At 56.2% G+C, this 23,781-nt stretch overlaps 1 protein-coding gene across 1 annotated transcript in view; it reads right to left on the bottom strand.

Annotated features, from left to right (window-relative positions):
* Positions 1 to 23,781, bottom strand: part of LOC130202962 (serine/threonine-protein kinase MRCK beta-like) — a 63,912-nt gene that overhangs the window by 39,551 nt on the left and 580 nt on the right. The window contains exons 2-13 of the mRNA XM_056428858.1: positions 22,881 to 22,955; positions 22,075 to 22,146; positions 21,359 to 21,464; positions 20,902 to 21,038; positions 7,844 to 7,983; positions 7,674 to 7,755; positions 7,342 to 7,564; positions 5,646 to 5,708; positions 5,126 to 5,367; positions 4,693 to 5,050; positions 4,518 to 4,615; positions 3,400 to 3,484 (exon numbers count right to left, since the gene is read on the bottom strand). Coding sequence (XP_056284833.1) covers positions 3,400 to 3,484; positions 4,518 to 4,615; positions 4,693 to 5,050; positions 5,126 to 5,367; positions 5,646 to 5,708; positions 7,342 to 7,564; positions 7,674 to 7,755; positions 7,844 to 7,983; positions 20,902 to 21,038; positions 21,359 to 21,464; positions 22,075 to 22,146; positions 22,881 to 22,955 — 1,681 coding nt within the window. The remainder of the gene's footprint in view (positions 1 to 3,399; positions 3,485 to 4,517; positions 4,616 to 4,692; positions 5,051 to 5,125; positions 5,368 to 5,645; positions 5,709 to 7,341; positions 7,565 to 7,673; positions 7,756 to 7,843; positions 7,984 to 20,901; positions 21,039 to 21,358; positions 21,465 to 22,074; positions 22,147 to 22,880; positions 22,956 to 23,781) is intronic.

The raw sequence follows: 23,781 nt of genomic DNA, 5'->3' as shown, positions 1-23,781 counted from the left end.
GGTCAGAGAGACAGACGGGGAGAGACAGACGGGTAGAGACAGACAGGTAGAGACAGACAGGTAGAGACAGACATGTAGAGACAGACGGGTAGAGACAGACGGGTAGAGACAGACGGGTAGAGACAGACGGGTAGAGACAGACGGGTAGAGACAGACGGGTAGAGACAGACATGTAGAGACAGACGGGTAGAGACAGACGGGTAGAGACAGACATGTAGAGACAGACGGGTAGAGACAGACGGGTAGAGACAGACAGGTAGAGACAGACAGGTAGAGACAGACATGTAGAGACAGACGGGTAGAGACAGACAGGTAGAGACAGACGGGTAGAGACAGACAGGTAGAGACAGACAGGTAGAGACAGACATGTAGAGACAGACAGGTAGAGACAGACATGTAGAGACAGGGTAGAGACAGACAGGTAGAGACAGACGGGTAGAGACAGACGGGTAGAGACAGACGGGTAGAGACAGACGGGTAGAGACAGACATGTAGAGACAGACGGGTAGAGACAGACAGGTAGAGACAGACAGGTAGAGACAGACATGTAGAGACAGACAGGTAGAGACAGACGGGTAGAGACAGACATGTAGAGACAGACGGGTAGAGACAGACGGGTAGAGACAGACGGGTAGAGACAGACGGGTAGAGACAGACGGGTAGAGACAGACGGGTAGAGACAGACAGGTAGAGACAGACATGTAGAGACAGACAGGTAGAGACAGACAGGTAGAGACAGACATGTAGAGACAGACGGGTAGAGACAGACGGGTAGAGACAGACATGTAGAGACAGACGGGTAGAGACAGACTGGTAGAGACAGACGGGTAGAGACAGACAGGTAGAGACAGATGGGTAGAGACAGACATGTAGAGACAGACGGGGAGAGACAGACAGGTAGAGACAGACATGTAGAGACAGACGGGTAGAGACAGACGGGTAGAGACAGACGGGTAGAGACAGACGGGTAGAGACAGACGGGTAGAGACAGACAGGTAGAGACAGACATGTAGAGACAGACGGGTAGAGACAGACGGGTAGAGACAGACGGGTAGAGACAGACATGTAGAGACAGACGGGTAGAGACAGACAGGTAGAGACAGACAGGTAGAGACAGACATGTAGAGACAGACGGGTAGAGACAGACGGGTAGAGACAGACATGTAGAGACAGACGGGTAGAGACAGACATGTAGAGACAGACAGGTAGAGACAGACATGTAGAGACAGACGGGTAGAGACAGACGGGTAGAGACAGACGGGTAGAGACAGACGGGTAGAGACAGACATGTAGAGACAGACAGGTAGAGACAGACATGTAGAGACAGACGGGTAGAGACAGACGGGTAGAGACAGACGGGTAGAGACAGACATGTAGAGACAGACAGGTAGAGACAGACATGTAGAGACAGACGGGTAGAGACAGACGGGTAGAGACAGACGGGTAGAGACAGACATGTAGAGACAGACAGGTAGAGACAGACAGGTAGAGACAGACATGTAGAGACAGACGGGTAGAGACAGACGGGTAGAGACAGACGGGTAGAGACAGACATGTAGAGACAGACGGGTAGAGACAGACGGGTAGAGACAGACATGTAGAGACAGACGGGTAGAGACAGACATGTAGAGACAGACAGGTAGAGACAGACATGTAGAGACAGACGGGTAGAGACAGACGGGTAGAGACAGACATGTAGAGACAGACGGGTAGAGACAGACGGGTAGAGACAGACGGGGAGAGACAGACATGTAGAGACAGACAGGTAGAGACAGACAGGTAGAGACAGACATGTAGAGACAGACGGGGAGAGACAGATGGGTAGAGACAGACATGTAGAGACAGACGGGGAGAGACAGACAGGTAGAGACAGACATGTAGAGACAGACGGGTAGAGACAGACGGGTAGAGACAGACGGGTAGAGACAGACAGGTAGAGACAGACATGTAGAGACAGACGGGTAGAGACAGACGGGTAGAGACAGACGGGGAGAGACAGACATGTAGAGACAGACAGGTAGAGACAGACGGGTAGAGACAGACGGGTAGAGACAGACGGGGAGAGACAGATGGGTAGAGACAGACATGTAGAGACAGACGGGGAGAGACAGACAGGTAGAGACAGACATGTAGAGACAGACGGGTAGAGACAGACGGGGAGAGACAGACGGGTAGAGACAGACGGGTAGAGACAGACAGGTAGAGACAGACATGTAGAGACAGACGGGTAGAGACAGACAGATAGAGACAGACAGGTAGAGACAGACAGGTAGAGACAGACATGTAGAGACAGATGGGGAGTGACAGACGGGTAGAGACAGACGGGTAGAGACAGACGGGTAGAGACAGACAGGTAGAGACAGACGGGTAGAGACAGACGGGGAGAGACAGATGGGTAGAGACAGACGGGTAGAGACAGACAGGTAGAGACAGACAGATAGAGACAGACAGGTAGAGACAGACAGGTAGAGACAGACAGGTAGAGACAGACATGTAGAGACAGATGGGGAGAGACGTAGAGACAGGCGGGTAGAGACAGACGGGTAGAGACAGACAGGTAGAGACAGACGGGTAGAGACAGACGGGTAGAGACAGGCAGGTAGAGACAGACAGGTAGAGACAGACGGTAGAGACAGGCGGGTAGAGACAGACATGTAGAGACAGACGGGTAGAGACAGACAGGTAGAGACAGACGGTAGAGACAGACGGTAGAGACAGGCGGGTAGAGACAGACATGTAGAGACAGACGGGTAGAGACAGACAGGTAGAGACAGACATGTAGAGACAGGCGGGTAGAGACAGACAGGTAGAGACAGGCGGGTAGAGACAGACGGGTAGAGACAGGCGGGTAGAGACAGAGGGTAGAGACAGATGGGTGAGAGACAGACAGGTAGAGACAGACGGGTAGAGACAGACAGTAGAGACAGGCGGTAGAGACAGACATGTAGAGACAGACAGGTAGAGACAGGCGGAGAGACAGACAGGTAGAGACAGGCGGGTAGAGACAGACAGGTAGAGACAGGCGGGTAGAGACAGACAGGTAGAGACAGACATGTAGAGACAGACAGGTAGAGACAGACAGGTAGAGACAGACAGGTAGAGACAGACGGTAGAGACAGACAGGTGAGACAGACGGGTAGAGACAAACAGGTAGAGACAGAGGGGTAGAGACAGACAGGTAGAGACAGACGGTAGAGACAGACAGGTAGAGACAGACAGGTGAGACAGACAGGGTAGAGACAGACAGGTGAGACAGACAGAGAGACAGACGGTAGAGACAGACAGGTGAGACAGGTAGAGACAGGCGGGTAGAGACAGACAGGTAGAGACAGACGGGTAGAGACAGACAGGTAGAGACAGACAGGTAGAGACAGACGGGTAGAGACAGACAGGTGTTACCTGACCAGGTGTTGCTGAAGTAGACCAGACGCGGCGGCTCTGAGCTCAGCAGGTTCAACGTCCCCTCAACGTTCAGAGGTCTGATCTGAGGACAGAGACATGATGTCATTGACTCTGAGGACATGATGTCATTGACTCTGAGGACATGATGTCATTGACTCTGAGGACAGAGACATGATGTCATTGACTCTGAGGACAGAGACATGATGTCATTGACTCTGAGGACAGAGACATGATGTCATTGACTCTGAGGCCAGAGACATGATGTCATTGACTCTGAGGACGTGATGTCATTGACTCTGAGGACAGAGACATGATGTCATTGACTCTGAGGACGTGATGTCATTGACTCTGAGGACAGAGACATGATGTCATTGACTCTGAGGACAGAGACGTGATGTCATTGACTCTGAGGACAGAGACATGATGTCATTGACTCTGAGGACAGAGACGTGATGTCATTGACTCTGAGGACGTGATGTCATTGACTCTGAGGACAGAGACATGATGTCATTGACTCTGAGGACGTGATGTCATTGACTCTGAGGACAGAGACATGATGTCATTGACTCTGAGGACAGAGACGTGATGTCATTGACTCTGAGGACAGAGACATGATGTCATTGACTCTGAGGACAGAGACATGATGTCATTGACTCTGAGGCCAGAGACATGATGTCATTGACTCTGAGGACGTGATGTCATTGACTCTGAGGACAGAGACATGATGTCATTGACTCTGAGGACGTGATGTCATTGACTCTGAGGACAGAGACATGATGTCATTGACTCTGAGGACAGAGACGTGATGTCATTGACTCTGAGGACAGAGACATGATGTCATTGACTCTGAGGACAGAGACGTGATGTCATTGACTCTGAGGACATGATGTCATTGACTCTGAGGACATGATGTCATTGACTCTGAGGACAGAGACATGATGTCATTGACTCTGAGGACAGAGACGTGATGTCATTGACTCTGAGGCCAGAGACATGATGTCATTGACTCTGAGGACGTGATGTCATTGACTCTGAGGACAGAGACGTGATGTCATTGACTGAGGACATGATGTCATTGACGGCTGCTCCACCGTGATTGGTTCCCAGCGGACTACCTTGCGGAGGGAGACGGTCTGGACCCACTCCGCGGTGGCGACATCGAAGACGTCCAGTCCGTACTCGCTGTAGAGCGTCAGGTGGGTCGAGTTGGAGCCTGGAGAGACAGACAGGTACCGTGGTGAGCCCGGCGGCGGATCCCGTGTGCGGTACCGGGACTGGGTTCTGACGTACTGCAGGCGAGCGGCGCCGCGGGCCACATCAGCTCCCGGGCCCGGGCCCGGCGGCCCTGGCCGTCCACGTAGAGGCCGAGCTGGCTGAAGACGAGCAGCAGCTCCCCGGGCCCCGCCTCCATGGCGTGCAGCGCGTCCTGCGGCGGCTGCTGGGCCAGGAAGGCCAGCGTGGCGTCGGCCGGGCTCACCAGGCTGACGGGCGACGACTCGGCCCGCAGCGCCAGCAGGGCGAAGCCGGCCGGGTAGCCCACACACAGCCGGCCGCGCAGCACGCCCAGCCACTGCACCGCGCCCGGCGCCTGCACCTCCCACAGCTTCCTGTGGGGGGGCTTCGCTCCGCTGATCTCGTAGCACAAGACCTGCGGGACCAGAAACCGGCATCAGAACCGGACCGGACCCGCGGGGGAACCGCCCGGTTCCTTCAGAAGCCTGACCTGGCGCTTGACGGCGGCGAGCAGGCAGGCGGGGCCTCCGGGCCGGAGCTCCCCCGCGGTCAGGGCCTGGCAGCCTTTGGTCTCCGGCAGCTTGATGTCAAAGGGCGACTCGGCGCCCTCCAGCGCCCCCCAGTGGTGGAGGTGGACATGACGGCTGCGACCGCACAGCAGAGCCAAGATCTTCTCCTTGGGGATTAAAACGATCTGATGGACCTTCTTACTGTCAGCGGCTCGCACGATCACTGGAGAGAGACGACAGCCAATCAGCAGCTCTCTCTCTCTCTCCCTCTCTCTCCCCCTCTTCCCCCCTCTCTCTCTCTCTCCCTCTCCCCCCCTATCTCCCTCTCCCCCCTCTCTCTCTCCCCCTCCCTCTCCCTCTCCCTCTCTCCTCTCTCTCTCCCCTCTCTCTCTCCCTCCTCTCCCTCTCTCCCCTCTCTCCCTCTCCCTCCCTCTCTCCCTCTCCCCCTCTCTCCCCCTCTCCCCGTCCCCCCCTCTCTCTCCCTCTCTCCCTCCTTCTCACCGTCTCTGGTGACCTCCACCACAAAGAGGCCGTCCTCGGTTCCCAGGGCGATCCGCTCCCGGTCTGCAGAGAGGAGAAGTTGACTGAATGTTCCAGTTCGTGGTATTCAGTCAATATACTAGTACTCAGTCCTGTCCGTAGTCCTCCTGTCTGTAGTACTCCTGTCTGTAGTACTCCTGTCTGTAGTACTCCTGTCCGTAGTCCTCCTGTCCGTAGTCCTCCTGTCTGTAGTACTCCTGTCTGTAGTACTCCTGTCCGTAGTCCTCCTGTCTGTAGTACTCCTGTCCGTAGTACTCCTGTCTGTAGTACTCCTGTCTGTAGTACTCCTGTCTGTAGTACTCCTGTCTGTAGTACTCCTGTCCGTAGTCCTCCTGTCTGTAGTACTCCTGTCCGTAGTACTCCTGTCTGTAGTACTCCTGTCTGTAGTACTCCTGTCCGTAGTACTCCTGTCTGTAGTACTCCTGTCCGTAGTCCTCCTGTCTGTAGTACTCCTGTCTGTAGTACTCCTGTCTGTAGTACTCCTGTCTGTAGTACTCCTGTCTGTAGTACTCCTGTCCGTAGTACTCCTGTCTGTAGTCCTCCTGTCTGTAGTCCTCCTGTCTGTAGTACTCATGTCTGTAGTACTCATGTCTGTAGTACTCCTGTCTGTAGTCCTCCTGTCTGTAGTACTCCTGTCCGTAGTCCTCCTGTCTGTAGTACTCCTGTCTGTAGTCCTCCTGTCTGTAGTACTCCTGTCTGTAGTACTCCTGTCTGTAGTCCTCCTGTCTGTAGTACTCCTGTCTGTAGTACTCCTGTCTGTAGTACTCCTGTCCGTAGTCCTCCTGTCTGTAGTCCTCCTGTCCGTAGTCCTCCTGTCTGTAGTCCTCCTGTCTGTAGTACTCCTGTCTGTAGTCCTCCTGTCTGTAGTACTCCTGTCTGTAGTCCTCCTGTCCGTAGTCCTCCTGTCCGTAGTACTCCTGTCCGTAGTACTCCTGTCTGTAGTCCTCCTGTCCGTAGTACTCCTGTCTGTAGACCTCCTGTCTGTAGTACTCCTGTCTGTAGTACTCCTGTCTGTAGTCCTCCTGTCTGTAGTACTCCTGTCCGTAGTCCTCCTGTCCGTAGTACTCCTGTCTGTAGACCTCCTGTCTGTAGACCTCCTGTCTGTAGTCCTCCTGTCTGTAGTACTCCTGTCCGTAGTACTCCTGTCCGTAGTACTCCTGTCTGTAGACCTCCTGTCTGTAGTACTCCTGTCTGTAGTACTCCTGTCTGTAGTCCTCCTGTCTGTAGTACTCCTGTCCGTAGTACTCCTGTCTGTAGTCCTCCTGTCCGTAGTACTCCTGTCCGTAGTACTCCTGTCTGTAGTCCTCCTGTCTGTAGTCCTCCTGTCTGTAGTCCTCCTGTCTGTAGTACTCCTGTCCGTAGTACTCCTGTCTGTAGTCCTCCTGTCTGTAGTCCTCCTGTCTGTAGTCCTCCTGTCTGTAGTCCTCCTGTCTGTAGTCCTCCTGTCCGTAGTACTCCTGTCTGTAGTACTCCTGTCTGTAGTACTCCTGTCCGTAGTCCTCCTGTCTGTAGTCCTCCTGTCTGTAGTACTCCTGTCCGTAGTACTCCTGTCCGTAGTCCTCCTGTCTGTAGTACTCCTGTCCGTAGTCCTCCTGTCTGTAGTACTCCTGTCTGTAGTCCTCCTGTCTGTAGTCCTGGGTCAGGAGGTCGTGCTGACCGAGCACAGCGGCGGACAGCGTGGTCTTGATGAGGGGCAGCGAGGCGTCGTAGGCCTCCTGCAGGACCTGGACCTGAGGGTTCTGGTTCTTCAGGTGGTTCTTGGTCAGAAGGTTCTGCAGACCCTCGAGGATCCGGACCCACTTCCTCTTCTCCACCTCGCTCTCCGCCAGCACCAGCAGAGACACCGCCGCCTGCTGCGGCAGCCGCCGGGCCGCCGTCACCTGAGGTCAGAGGTCACAGTGAGAGGTCACATGGAGGTCAGAGGTCACAGCGAGGTCACATGGAGGTCAGAGGTCACATGGAGGTCAGAGGCCACATGGGGCATCCTACCCTGAAGATGCAGGGCACGTCCTTCCTGGTGGCGTGGATCACATCCGATGCCAAAACAGAGCTGACGGAGAACTCCTCTTCTCTGAAGACACAAGGACATGTTCCCATTGGAGGAGAATGATCACATGACTCCACCTGCAGACCTTCTGTGGACTAGAGTCCTCCGTCACCTGAGATCCAGCACCAGGCTGGCCCCCGGGCCCGGCTGGGTGGACTTCCCCTCTGGAACGTCGAAGAGGAACAGCTTACAGTCAGAGACCACGGCGAAGGCTCGCTGCCAGCCCTTCCTCACGCCGCTGGGCTTCGGGATCTGAAAGAAAGATCTCCATGACCTCATCTCCTACCCTGACGGAGCCCTTGAGGGCGGTGCCTATACCTCATGACCTCATCTCCTACCCTGACGTAGCCTGTGAGGGCGGTGCCTATACCTCATGACCTCATCTCCTACCCTGACGTAGCCTGTGAGGGCGGTGCCTATACCTCATGACCTCATCTCCTACCCTGACGGAGCCCTTGAGGGCGGTGCCTATACCTCATGACCTCATCTCCTAACCTGACGGAGCCCTTGAGGGCGGTGCCTATACCTCATGACCTCATCTCCTACCCTGACGTAGCCCTTGAGGGCGGTGCCTATACCTCATGACCTCATCTCCTACCCTGTCGTAGCCCTTGAGGGCGGTGCCTATACCACATGACCTCATCTCCTACCCTGACGGAGCCCTTGAGGGCGGTGCCTATACCTCATGACCTCATCTCCTACCCTGACGTAGCCTGTGAGGGCGGTGCCTATACCTCATGACCTCATCTCCTACCCTGACGGAGCCCTTGAGGGCGGTGCCTATACCTCATGACCTCATCTCCTACCCTGACGTAGCCCTTGAGGGCGGTGCCTATACCTCATGACCTCATCTCCTACCCTGACGTAGCCCTTGAGGGCGGTGCCTATACCTCATGACCTCATCTCCTACCCTGACGGAGCCCTTGAGGGCGGTGCCTATACCTCATGACCTCATCTCCTACCCTGACGGAGCCCTTGAGGGCGGTGCCTATACCTCATGACCTCATCTCCTACCCTGACGTAGCCCTTGTAGGCGGTGCCTATACCACATGACCTCATCTCCTACCCTGATGTAGCCCTTGAGGGCGGTGCCTATACCTCATGACCTCATCTCCTACCCTGTCGTAGCCCTTGAGGGCGGTGCCTATACCTCATGACCTCATCTCCTACCCTGACGTAGCCTGTGAGGGCGGTGCCTATACCTCATGACCTCATCTCCTACCCTGACGTAGCCCTTGAGGGCGGTGCCTATACCTCATGACCTCATCTCCGACCCTGACGGAGCCCTTGAGGGTGGTGCCTATACCTCATGACCTCATCTCCGACCCTGACGGAGCCCTTGAGGGCGGTGCCTATACCTCATGACCTCATCTCCTACCCTGTCGTAGCCCTTGAGGGCGGTGCCTATACCTCATGACCTCATCTCCTACCCTGACGGAGCCCTTGAGGGCGGTGCCTATACCTCATGACCTCATCTCCTACCCTGACGTAGCCCTTGAGGGCGGTGCCTATACCTCATGAGCTCATCTCCTACCCTGACGGAGCCCTTGAGGGCGGTGCCTATACCTCATGACCTCATCTCCTACCCTGACGTAGCCCTTGAGGGCGGTGCCTATACCTCATGACCTCATCTCCTACCCTGACGGAGCCCTTGAGGGCGGTGCCTATACCTCATGACCTCATCTCCGACCCTGACGTAGCCCTTGAGGGCGGTGCCTATACCTCATGACCTCATCTCCGACCCTGACGGAGCCCTTGAGGGCGGTGCCTATACCACATGACCTCATCTCCTACCCTGATGTAGCCCTTGAGGGCGGTGCCTATACCTCATGAGCTCATATCCTACCCTGACGGAGCCCTTGAGGGCGGTGCCTATACCTCATGACCTCATCTCCTACCCTGCCGTAGCCCTTGAGGCGGTGCCTATACCTCATGACCTCATCTCCTACCCTGACGTAGCCCTTGAGGGGGGTGCGTATACGTCATGACCTCATCTGCTACCCTGGGAGCCCTTGAGGCGGTGCCTATACCTCATGACCTCATCTCCTACCCTGGCGTAGCCCTTGAGGCGGTGCCTATACCTCATGACCTCATCTCCTACCCTGCGTAGCCCTTGAGGCGGTGCCTATACCTCATGACCTCATCTCCTACCCTGACGGAGCCCTTGAGGGCGGTGCCTATACCTCATGACCTCATCTCCTACCCTGACGTAGCCTGTGAGGGCGGTGCCTATACCTCATGACCTCATCTCCTACCCTGACGTAGCCCTTGAGGGCGGTGCCTATACCTCATGACCTCATCTCCTACCCTGACGTAGCCCTTGTAGGCGGTGCCTATACCACATGACCTCATCTCCTACCCTGATGTAGCCCTTGAGGGCGGTGCCTATACCTCATGACCTCATCTCCTACCCTGTCGTAGCCCTTGAGGGCGGTGCCTATACCTCATGACCTCATCTCCTACCCTGACGTAGCCTGTGAGGGCGGTGCCTATACCTCATGACCTCATCTCCTACCCTGACGGAGCCCTTGAGGGTGGTGCCTATACCTCATGACCTCATCTCCTACCCTGACGTAGCCCTTGAGGGCGGTGCCTATACCTCATGACCTCATCTCCTACCCTGACGTAGCCCTTGAGGGCGGTGCCTATACCTCATGACCTCATCTCCTACCCTGACGTAGCCCTTGAGGCGGTGCCTATACCACATGACCTCATCTCCGCGGTGCCTATACGTCATGACCTCATCTCCTACCCTGACGTAGCCCTTGAGAGCGGTGCCTATACGTCATGAGCTCATCTCCTACCCTGCGGAGCCCTTGAGGCGGTGCCTATACCTCATGACCTCATCTCCTACCCTGGCGTAGCCCTTGAGGCGGTGCCTATACCTCATGACCTCATCTCCTACCCTGCGGAGCCCTTGAGGCGGTGCCTATACCTCATGACCTCATCTCACCCTGACGTAGCCCTTGAGGGCGGTGCCTATACCTCATGACCTCATCTCCGACCCTGACGGAGCCCTTGAGGGCGGTGCCTATACCACATGACCTCATCTCCTACCCTGATGTAGCCCTTGAGGGCGGTGCCTATACCTCATGAGCTCATATCCTACCCTGACGGAGCCCTTGAGGGCGGTGCCTATACCTCATGACCTCATCTCCTACCCTGACGTAGCCCTTGAGGGCGGTGCCTATACCTCATGACCTCATCTCCTACCCTGTCGTAGCCCTTGAGGGCGGTGCCTATACCACATGACCTCATCTCCTACCCTGACGGAGCCCTTGAGGGCGGTGCCTATACCTCATGACCTCATCTCCTACCCTGACGTAGCCTGTGAGGGCGGTGCCTATACCTCATGACCTCATCTCCTACCCTGACGGAGCCCTTGAGGGCGGTGCCTATACCTCATGACCTCATATCCTACCCTGACGTAGCCCTTGAGGGCGGTGCCTATACCTCATGACCTCATCTCCTACCCTGGCGTAGCCCTTGAGGCGGTGCCTATACCTCATGATCTAATCTCCTACCCTGCCGAAGCCAGTGAGTGCGGTGCCTATACCTCATGACCTCATCTCCTACCCTTGCGGAGCCCTTGAGGGCGGTGCCTATACCTCATGACCTCATCTCCTACCCTGACGTAGCCCTTGAGGGCGGTGCCTATACCTCATGACCTCATCTCCTACCCTGACGTAGCCCTTGTAGGCGGTGCCTATACCACATGACCTCATCTCCTACCCTGATGTAGCCCTTGAGGGCGGTGCCTATACCTCATGACCTCATCTCCTACCCTGTCGTAGCCCTTGAGGGCGGTGCCTATACCTCATGACCTCATCTCCTACCCTGACGTAGCCTGTGAGGGCGGTGCCTATACCTCATGACCTCATCTCCTACCCTGACGGAGCCCTTGAGGGTGGTGCCTATACCTCATGACCTCATCTCCTACCCTGACGTAGCCCTTGAGGGCGGTGCCTATACCTCATGACCTCATCTCCTACCCTGACGTAGCCCTTGAGGGCGGTGCCTATACCTCATGACCTCATCTCCTACCCTGACGTAGCCCTTGTAGGCGGTGCCTATACCACATGACCTCATCTCCTACCCTGATGTAGCCCTTGTAGGCGGTGCCTATACCACATGACCTCATCTCCTACCCTGATGTAGCCCTTGAGGGCGGTGCCTATACCTCATGACCTCATCTCCTACCCTGTCGTAGCCCTTGAGGGCGGTGCCTATACCTCATGACCTCATCTCCTACCCTGACGTAGCCTGTGAGGGCGGTGCCTATACCTCATGACCTCATCTCCTACCCTGTCGTAGCCCTTGAGGGCGGTGCCTATACCTCATGACCTCATCTCCTACCCTGACGGAGCCCTTGAGGGCGGTGCCTATACCTCATGACCTCATCTCCTACCCTGACGTAGCCCTTGAGGGCGGTGCCTATACCTCATGAGCTCATCTCCTACCCTGGCGGAGCCCTTGAGGCGGTGCCTATACCTCATGACCTCATCTCCTACCCTGGCGTAGCCCTTGAGGCGGTGCCTATACCTCATGACCTCATCTCCTACCCTGACGGAGCCCTTGAGGGCGGTGCCTATACCTCATGACCTCATCTCCGACCCTGACGTAGCCCTTGAGGGCGGTGCCTATACCTCATGACCTCATCTCCGACCCTGACGGAGCCCTTGAGGGCGGTGCCTATACCACATGACCTCATCTCCTACCCTGATGTAGCCCTTGAGGGCGGTGCCTATACCTCATGAGCTCATATCCTACCCTGACGGAGCCCTTGAGGGCGGTGCCTATACCTCATGACCTCATCTCCTACCCTGACGTAGCCCTTGAGGGCGGTGCCTATACCTCATGACCTCATCTCCTACCCTGACGTAGCCCTTGAGGGCGGTGCCTATACCTCATGACCTCATCTCCTACCCTGACGGAGCCCTTGAGGGCGGTGCCTATACCTCATGACCTCATCTCCTACCCTGGCGTAGCCCTTGAGGCGGTGCCTATACCTCATGACCTCATCTCCTACCCTGGCGTAGCCCTTGAGGCGGTGCCTATACCTCATGACCTCATCTCCTACCCTGGCGTAGCCCTTGAGGCGGTGCCTATACCTCATGACCTCATCTCCTACCCTGGCGGAGCCCGTGAGGCGGTGCCTATACCTCATGACCTCATCTCCTACCCTGGCGTAGCCCTTGAGGCGGTGCCTATACCTCATGACCTCATCTCCTACCCTGCGTAGCCCTTGAGGCGGTGCCTATACCTCATGACCTCATCTCCTACCCTGGCGTAGCCCTTGAGGCGGTGCCTATACCTCATGACCTCATCTCCTACCTGGCGTAGCCCTTGAGGCGGTGCCTATACCTCATGACCTCATCTCCTACCCTGGCGTAGCCCTTGAGGGCGGTGCCTATACCTCATGACCTCATCTCCGACCCTGGCGTAGCCCTTGAGGCGGTGCCTATACCTCATGACCTCATCTCCTACCCTGGCCAGCCCTTGAGGCGGTGCCTATACCTCATGACCTCATCTCCTACCCTGATGTAGCCCTTGAGGCGGTGCCTATACCTCATGACCTCATCTCCTACCCTGGCGTAGCCCTTGAGGCGGTGCCTATACCTCATGACCTCATCTCCTACCCTGGCGTAGCCCTTGAGGCGGTGCCTATACCTCATGACCTCATCTCCTACCCTGGCGTAGCCCTTGAGGCGGTGCCTATACCTCATGACCTCATCTCCTACCCTGGCGAGCCCTTGAGGCGGTGCCTATACCTCATGACCTCATCTCCTACCCTGCGTAGCCCTTGAGGCGGTGCCTATACCTCATGACCTCATCTCCTACCCTGGCGTAGCCCTTGAGGCGGTGCCTATACCTCATGACCTCATCTCCTACCCTGGCGTAGCCCTTGAGGCGGTGCCTATACCTCATGACCTCATCTCCTACCCTGGCGTAGCCTGTGAGGCGGTGCCTATACCTCATGACCTCATCTCCTACCCTGCGGAGCCCTTGAGGCGGTGCCTATACCTCATGACCTCATCTCCTACCCTGGCGTAGCCCTTGAGGCGGTGCCTATACCTCATGACCTCATCTCCTACCCTGGCGTAGCCCTTGAGGCGGTGCCTATACCTCATGACCTCATCTCCTACCCTGGCGTAGCCCTTGAGGCGGTGCCTATACCTCATGACCTCATCTCCTACCCTGCGTAGCCCTTGAGGCGGTGCCTATACCTCATGACCTCATCTCCTACCCTGGCGTAGCCCTTGAGGCGGTGCCTATACCTCATGACCTCATCTCCTACCCTGACGTAGCCCTTGAGGCGGTGCCTATACCTCATGACCTCATCTCCTACCCTGGCGTAGCCCTTGAGGCGGTGCCTATACCTCATGACCTCATCTCCTACCCTGGCGTAGCCCTTGAGGCGGTGCCTATACCTCATGACCTCATCTCCTACCCTGGCGTAGCCCTTGAGGCGGTGCCTATACCTCATGACCTCATCTCCTACCCTGGCGTAGCCCTTGAGGCGGTGCCTATACCTCATGACCTCATCTCCTACCCTGACGTAGCCCTTGAGGCGGTGCCTATACCTCATGACCTCATCTCCTACCCTGACGTAGCCCTTGAGGCGGTGCCTATACCTCATGACCTCATCTCCTACCCTGGCGGAGCCCTTGAGGCGGTGCCTATACCTCATGACCTCATCTCCTACCCTGGCGTAGCCCTTGAGGCGGTGCCTATACCTCATGACCTCATCTCCTACCCTGCGTAGCCCTTGAGGCGGTGCCTATACCTCATGACCTCATCTCCTACCCTGGCGTAGCCCTTGAGGCGGTGCCTATACCTCATGACCTCATCTCCTACCCTGGCGTAGCCCTTGAGGCGGTGCCTATACCTCATGACCTCATCTCCTACCCTGGCGTAGCCCTTGAGGCGGTGCCTATACCTCATGACCTCATCTCCTACCCTGGCGTAGCCCTTGAGGCGGTGCCTATACCTCATGACCTCATCTCCTACCCTGGCGTAGCCCTTGAGGCGGTGCCTATACCACATGACCTCATCTCCTACCCTGATGTAGCCCTTGAGGCGGTGCCTATACCTCATGACCTCATCTCCTACCTGCGTAGCCCTTGAGGCGGTGCCTATACCTCATGACCTCATCTCCTACCCTGGCGTAGCCCTTGAGGCGGTGCCTATACCTCATGACCTCATCTCCTACCCTGGCGTAGCCCTTGAGGCGGTGCCTATACCTCATGACCTCATCTCCTACCCTGGCGTAGCCCTTGAGGCGGTGCCTATACCTCATGACCTCATCTCCTACCCTGGCGTAGCCCTTGAGGCGGTGCCTATACCTCATGACCTCATCTCCTACCCTGGCGTAGCCCTTGAGGCGGTGCCTATACCTCATGACCTCATCTCCTACCCTGGCGTAGCCCTTGAGGCGGTGCCTATACCTCATGACCTCATCTCCTACCCTGATGTAGCCCTTGAGGCGGTGCCTATACCTCATGACCTCATCTCCTACCCTGCGTAGCCCTTGAGGCGGTGCCTATACCTCATGACCTCATCTCCTACCCTGGCGTAGCCCTTGAGGCGGTGCCTATACCTCATGACCTCATCTCCTACCCTGCGTAGCCCTTGAGGCGGTGCCTATACCTCATGACCTCATCTCCTACCCTGGCGGAGCCCTTGAGGCGGTGCCTATACCTCATGACCTCATCTCCTACCCTGGCGTAGCCCTTGAGGCGGTGCCTATACCTCATGACCTCATCTCCTACCCTGGCGTAGCCCTTGAGGCGGTGCCTATACCTCATGACCTCATCTCCTACCCTGCGGAGCCCTTGAGGCGGTGCCTATACCTCATGACCTCATCTCCTACCCTGGCGTAGCCCTTGAGGCGGTGCCTATACCTCATGACCTCATCTCCGACCCTGGCGTAGCCCTTGAGGCGGTGCCTATACCTCATGACCTCATCTCTACCCTGGCGGAGCCCTTGAGGCGGTGCCTATACCTCATGACCTCATCTCCTACCCTGGCGTAGCCCTTGAGGCGGTGCCTATACCTCATGACCTCATCTCCTACCCTGGCGTAGCCCTTGAGGCGGTGCCTATACCTCATGACCTCATCTCCTACCCTGGCGTAGCCCTTGAGGCGGTGCCTATACCTCATGACCTCATCTCCTACCCTGGCGTAGCCCTTGAGGCGGTGCCTATACCTCATGACCTCATCTCCTACCCTGGCGTAGCCCTTGAGGCGGTGCCTATACCTCATGACCTCATCTCCTACCCTGGCGTAGCCCTTGAGGCGGTGCCTATACCTCATGACCTCATCTCCTACCCTGGCGTAGCCCTTGAGGCGGTGCCTATACCTCATGACCTCATCTCCTACCCTGGCGTAGCCCTTGAGGCGGTGCCTATACCTCATGACCTCATCTCCTACCCTGGCGTAGCCCTTGAGGGCGGTGCCTATACCTCATGACCTCATCTCCTACCCTGCCGTAGCCCTTGAGGCGGTGCCTATACCTCATGACCTCATCTCCTACCCTGACGTAGCCCTTGAGGGCGGTGCCTATACCTCATGACCTCATCTCCTACCCTGACGTAGCCCTTGTAGGCGGTGCCTATACCTCATGACCTCATCTCCTACCCTGACGTAGCCCTTGAGGGCGGTGCCTATACCTCATGACCTCATCTCCTACCCTGACGTAGCCCTTGAGGGCGGTGCCTATACCTCATGACCTCATCTCCTACCCTGACGTAGCCCTTGTAGGCGGTGCCTATACCACATGACCTCATCTCCTACCCTGGCGGAGCCCTTGAGGCGGTGCCTATACCTCATGACCTCATCTCCTACCCTGGCGTAGCCCTTGAGGCGGTGCCTATACCTCATGACCTCATCTCCTACCCTGGCGTAGCCCTTGAGGCGGTGCCTATACCTCATGACCTCATCTCCTACCCTGGCGGAGCCCTTGAGGCGGTGCCTATACCTCATGACCTCATCTCCTACCCTGGCGGAGCCCTTGAGGCGGTGCCTATACCTCATGACCTCATCTCCTACCCTGGCGGAGCCCTTGAGGCGGTGCCTATACCTCATGACCTCATCTCCTACCCTGGCGTAGCCCTTGAGGCGGTGCCTATACCTCATGACCTCATCTCCTACCCTGGCGGAGCCCTTGAGGCGGTGCCTATACCTCATGACCTCATCTCCTACCCTGGCGTAGCCCTTGAGGCGGTGCCTATACCTCATGACCTCATCTCCTACCCTTGCGGAGCCCTTGAGGGCGGTGCCTATACCTCATGACCTCATCTCCTACCCTGACGTAGCCCTTGAGGGCGGTGCCTATACCTCATGACCTCATCTCCTACCCTGACGGAGCCCTTGAGGGCGGTGCCTATACCTCATGACCTCATCTCCTACCCTGACGTAGCCCTTGAGGGCGGTGCCTATACCTCATGACCTCATCTCCTACCCTGACGTAGCCCTTGAGGCGGTGCCTATACCTCATGACCTCATCTCCTACCCTGGCGGAGCCCTTGAGGGCGGTGCCTATACCTCATGACCTCATCTCCTACCCTGTCGTAGCCCTTGAGGGCGGTGCCTATACCTCATGACCTCATCTCCTACCCTGACGTAGCCCTTGAGGGCGGTGCCTATACCTCATGACCTCATCTCCTACCCTGGCGGAGCCCTTGAGGGCGGTGCCTATACCTCATGACCTCATCTCCTACCCTGACGTAGCCCTTGAGGCGGTGCCTATACCTCATGACCTCATCTCCTACCCTGGCGTAGCCCTTGAGGCGGTGCCTATACCTCATGACCTCATCTCCTACCCTGGCGGAGCCCTTGAGGCGGTGCCTATACCTCATGACCTCATCTCCTACCCTGGCGTAGCCCTTGAGGCGGTGCCTATACCTCATGACCTCATCTCCTACCCTGGCGTAGCCCTTGAGGCGGTGCCTATACCACATGACCTCATCTCCTACCCTGATGTAGCCCTTGAGGGCGGTGCCTATACCTCATGACCTCATCTCCTACCCTGTCGTAGCCCTTGAGGGCGGTGCCTATACCTCATGACCTCATCTCCTACCCTGGCGTAGCCCTTGAGGCGGTGCCTATACCTCATGACCTCATCTCCTACCCTGACGAGCCCTTGAGGCGGTGCCTATACCTCATGACCTCATCTCCTACCGTGTCGTAGCCCTTGGGGGCGGTGCCTATACCTCATGACCTCATCTCCTACCCTGACGTAGCCCTTGAGGGCGGTGCCTATACCTCATGACCTCATCTCCTACCCTGACGTAGCCCTTGAGGGCGGTGCCTATACCTCATGACCTCATCTCCGACCCTGACGGAGCCCTTGAGGGCGGTGCCTATACCTCATGACCTCATCTCCTACCCTGTCGTAGCCCTTGAGGGCGGTGCCTATACCTCATGACCTCATCTCCTACCCTGGCCAGCCCTTGAGGCGGTGCCTATACCTCATGACCTCATCTCCTACCCTGGCGTAGCCCTTGAGGCGGTGCCTATACCTCATGACCTCATCTCCTACCCTGGCCAGCCCTTGAGGCGGTGCCTATACCTCATGACCTCATCTCCTACCCTGGCGTAGCCCTTGAGGCGGTGCCTATACCTCATGACCTCATCTCCTACCCTGGCGGAGCCCTTGAGGCGGTGCCTATACCTCATGACCTCATCCTCATCTCCTGCCTGGCAGCCCTTGAGGCGGTGCCTATACCTCATGACCTCATCTCCTACCCTGGCGTAGCCCTTGAGGCGGTGCCTATACCTCATGACCTCATCTCCGACCCTGGCGGAGCCCTTGAGGCGGTGCCTATACCTCATGACCTCATCTCCTACCTGGCGTAGCCCTTGAGGCGGTGCCTATACCTCATGACCTCATCTCCTACCCTGGCGGAGCCCTTGAGGCGGTGCCTATACCTCATGACCTCATCTCCTACCCTGCGTAGCCCTTGAGGCGGTGCCTATACCTCATGACCTCATCTCCTACCCTGGCGTAGCCCTTGAGGCGGTGCCTATACCTCATGACCTCATCTCCTACCCTGACGTAGCCCTTGAGGGCGGTGCCTATACCTCATGACCTCATCTCCTACCCTGACGTAGCCCTTGAGGGCGGTGCCTATACCTCATGACCTCATCTCCTACCCTGACGTAGCCCTTGAGGGCGGTGCCTATACCTCATGACCTCATCTCCTACCCTGGCCAGCCCGTGAGGGCGGTGCCTATACCTCATGACCTCATCTCCTACCCTGACGTAGCCTGTGAGGGCGGTGCCTATACCTCATGACCTCATCTCCTACCCTTGCGGAGCCCTTGAGGGCGGTGCCTATACCTCATGACCTCATCTCCTACCCTGACGTAGCCCTTGAGGGCGGTGCCTATACCTCATGACCTCATCTCCGACCCTGGAGCCCTTGAGGCGGTGCCTATACCTCATGACCTCATCCTACCCTGACGTAGCCCTTGTAGGCGGTGCCTATACCACATGACCTCATCTCCTACCCTGATGTAGCCCTTGAGGGCGGTGCCTATACCTCATGACCTCATCTCCTACCCTGTCGTAGCCCTTGAGGGCGGTGCCTATACCTCATGACCTCATCTCCTACCCTGACGTAGCCTGTGAGGGCGGTGCCTATACCTCATGACCTCATCTCCTACCCTGACGGAGCCCTTGAGGGTGGTGCCTATACCTCATGACCTCATCTCCTACCCTGACGTAGCCCTTGAGGGCGGTGCCTATACCTCATGACCTCATCTCCTACCCTGACGTAGCCCTTGAGGGCGGTGCCTATACCTCATGACCTCATCTCCTACCCTGACGTAGCCCTTGAGGGCGGTGCCTATACCTCATGACCTCATCTCCGACCCTGACGGAGCCCTTGAGGGTGGTGCCTATACCTCATGACCTCATCTCCGACCCTGACGGAGCCCTTGAGGGCGGTGCCTATACCTCATGACCTCATCTCCTACCCTGTCGTAGCCCTTGAGGGCGGTGCCTATACCTCATGACCTCATCTCCTACCCTGACGGAGCCCTTGAGGGCGGTGCCTATACCTCATGACCTCATCTCCTACCCTGACGTAGCCCTTGAGGGCGGTGCCTATACCTCATGAGCTCATCTCCTACCCTGGCCAGCCCTTGAGGCGGTGCCTATACCTCATGACCTCATCTCCTACCCTGGCGTAGCCCTTGAGGCGGTGCCTATACCTCATGACCTCATCTCCTACCCTGGCGGAGCCCTTGAGGCGGTGCCTATACCTCATGACCTCATCTCCGACCCTGACGTAGCCCTTGAGGGCGGTGCCTATACCTCATGACCTCATCTCCGACCCTGACGGAGCCCTTGAGGGCGGTGCCTATACCACATGACCTCATCTCCTACCCTGATGTAGCCCTTGAGGGCGGTGCCTATACCTCATGAGCTCATATCCTACCCTGACGGAGCCCTTGAGGGCGGTGCCTATACCTCATGACCTCATCTCCTACCCTGCCCAGCCCTTGAGGGCGGTGCCTATACCTCATGACCTCATCTCCTACCCTGACGTAGCCCTTGAGGGCGGTGCCTATACCTCATGACCTCATCTCCTACCCTGACGGAGCCCTTGAGGGCGGTGCCTATACCTCATGACCTCATCTCCTACCTGGCGTAGCCCTTGAGGCGGTGCCTATACCTCATGACCTCATCTCCTACCCTGGCGTAGCCCTTGAGGCGGTGCCTATACCTCATGACCTCATCTCCTACCCTGACGGAGCCCTTGAGGGCGGTGCCTATACCTCATGACCTCATCTCCTACCCTGACGTAGCCTGTGAGGGCGGTGCCTATACCTCATGACCTCATCTCCTACCCTTGCGGAGCCCTTGAGGGCGGTGCCTATACCTCATGACCTCATCTCCGACCCTGACGGAGCCCTTGAGGGTGGTGCCTATACCTCATGACCTCATCTCCTACCCTGACGGAGCCCTTGAGGGCGGTGCCTATACCTCATGACCTCATCTCCTACCCTGACGTAGCCCTTGAGGGCGGTGCCTATACCTCATGACCTCATCTCCTACCCTGACGGAGCCCTTGAGGGCGGTGCCTATACCTCATGACCTCATCTCCGACCCTGACGTAGCCCTTGAGGGCGGTGCCTATACCTCATGACCTCATCTCCTACCCTGACGTAGCCCTTGTAGGCGGTGCCGATCCCTCTCAGAACGTCGATGCCTTGCGGCCTCTTGGCGTGCTCTGCTGGGATTGGACAGACCAGGGGGGCGTGGTCTCTGCAGGACGCGTGGCAGACGAAGGAGCACACTGCAGAGAAGAGTCAGGGCGTCACCATGACAACAGTCAACGTGTGATTCAAGAGAAGAAGAAGAAGCCTCCTTATACTTTAAGATTAGTAGGAACAACTTATCTTCCTTTGATCTTCAGAGCTTCAGATCATAAGGAGGCCGTTAGCTAACGAGCAGCCGTTAGCAGCAGTTAGCTAACGAGCAGCCGTTAGCCGACGAGCAGCCGTTGGCCGACGAGCAGCCGTTGGCCGACGAGCAGCCGTTAGCCGACGAGCAGCCGTTAGCCGACGAGCAGCCGTTGGCCGTTAGCTGGAGGCCAGGTGTGCGTCAGAGGCGTACCTTCACAGGCGTACCCCTGTCGGAGGAGGCCCACCATCAGAGAGGTGCAGTGTGTGCACTGAGTGGGACTGGAGAAGCTCCTGATGCTCAGCTGGTGGGCTTTGGGCTGTGGACAAACAGGAAGGTCACTGTAAGACACAGAGACACACAGAGACACAGAGACACAGAGAGAGAGACACACAGAGACAGAGACACAGAGACACACAGAGACACACAGAGAGAGACACAGAGACAGAGACACAGACACAGAGACACACAGAGACAGAGACACAGAGAGAGACACAGAGACAGAGAGAGAGAGACACACAGAGACAGAGACTCAGAGAGAGACACCGAGAGACAGAGACAGAGAGACACACAGAGAGACAGAGACTCAGAGAGAGACACCGAGAGACAGAGACACACAGAGACACACAGAGACACACAGAGACACAGAGAGAGAGACACACAGAGACAGAGACTCAGAGAGAGACACCGAGAGACAGAGACACACAGAGACACACAGAGACACAGAGAGAGAGACACACAGAGACAGAGACACAGACAGAGACACAGAGACACAGAGACAAAGACAGAGAGAGACAGAGTCACAAACACAGAGACAGAGACACACAGAGACAGAGACACAGAGAGAGACACAGCCACAGAGACAGAGACACAGAGAGAGACACAGAGACAGAGACACAGAGACAGAGACAGAGAGACACAGAGACTACCTTTGGTGTGGTCAGTGCTGAGCTCTGGTAGGTGGGGGAGGGGCTCGCTGGGAAAGAAGCAGCTTTAACTTCCTGTTGGAACAAAGGGTAAAGACTAAGGACAGGTCCTCTCAAGGTCAATGTCCTCTCAAGGTCAAGGCCAGCTCAAGGTCAATGTCCTCTCAAGGGCAAGACCCTCCCAAGGTCAATGCCCGCTCAAGGTCAATGTGCTCTCAAGGTCAAGACCCTCTCAAGTTCACGGGCCTCTCAATGTCCTCTCAAGGTCAAGACCCTCTCAAGTTCACGGGCCTCTCAATGTCCTCTCAAGGTCAAGGCCCTCTCAAGTTCAAGGGCCTATCAATGTCCTCTCAAGGTCACTGCCCTCTCAAGTTCAAGGGCCTCTCAATGTCCTCTCAAGTTCAAGGCCCTCTCAATGTCTTCTCAAGGTCAATGTCCTCTCAAGGCCCTCTCAAGGCCTAGGCCCTCTCAAGTTCAAGGCCCTCTCAATGTCCTCTCAGGGTCAATGTCCTCTCAGGGTCAATGTCCTCTCAAGGTCAATGTCCTCTCAAGGTCAATGCCCTCTCAAGGTCCTCTCAAAGGCACAGAGAGCTCCAGGACCTGCGTAAACACACCGTCTCCAACATCTTGATGCCTCCTCCCCCTCACTTTGAGGAGGAGGTGCTCTAGGTGCTCCTCCTCCTCCTCAAAGTGGCCCTACATCTTCTCCATGTAGTTCTGCTCCTTGCGAAGGACACAAGGAGACGAGGGAGGAGGAGCCGCTGCTCTCTAGACGTGGAGCTCAAACAGACGGTGAGACGTAGACTGACCTCGTGCTCGGCGGTGGGGGAGGGTGAAGGGGGCGTGTCCTCCCACTTCAGGGGGGCGGAGTCAACGTCTGTGTCCTGCAGAGAGGAGACGCGACAGGTCACTAAAGGTTAGCATTGGCAACATTAAGAGAAAGTTACACAATAAAAACTGATTCTTCAGTCAAACTCAATAAAGTTACTTTATATTAAATCTAAAGCTTTAAAGTTTCTGTAATATTTATTAGTTACATTTCCAAATATGTATCAGTCATTTTTCAGAAACTCTTCTTTAAAAGCTGTTTTCTGACCAGTAATGCAGCTCCAGGTGATAGTCAGCTCTCTCTCTACAGACGTGTATTCTATCAGCTCCAGGTGATAGTCAGCTCTCTCTACAGGGTGGGGCCCTAACCCCGCCCCCTGTAAAGTCTCTCTAGCCCAGATGACAGCAGCAGGATGTCAGATCCCTTTCTTAAAGACGGCTTTGTCGTTTCATTAAACTAAACGTGTTATTGATCGTCTCTACAGCATGTCTCTGTGTCTCTAGTGTTATTGATCGTCTCTACAGCATGTCTCTGTCTCTAGTGTTATTGATCGTCTCTTCAGCATGTCTCTGTCTCTAGTGTTATTGATCGTCTCTACAGCATGTCTCTGTGTCTAGTGTTATTGATCGTCTCTACAGCATGTCTCTGTGTCTCTAGTGTTATTGATCGTCTCTACAGCATGTCTCTGTCTCTAGTGTTATTGTGATTCTGTACCGGCCACCAGGTCCATATTCAGAGTTTATATCTGAATTCTCAGAATTTATATCAAGTTTGGTTCTTAAAACCGATAAAGTTATTATTGTTGGAGATTTTAATATCCATGTGGATGTTGATAATGATTGCCTTAGTGCTGCATTCATCTCCTTGTTCGTGCTCTCATG

Source organism: Pseudoliparis swirei, chromosome 12, assembly GCF_029220125.1.
Source record: "Pseudoliparis swirei isolate HS2019 ecotype Mariana Trench chromosome 12, NWPU_hadal_v1, whole genome shotgun sequence".
Classification (NCBI taxonomy): Eukaryota; Metazoa; Chordata; class Actinopteri; order Perciformes; family Liparidae; genus Pseudoliparis; species Pseudoliparis swirei.
The sequence above is the reverse complement of the archived record's forward strand: the minus strand, read 5'-3'. Positions and strand labels throughout refer to the sequence as shown.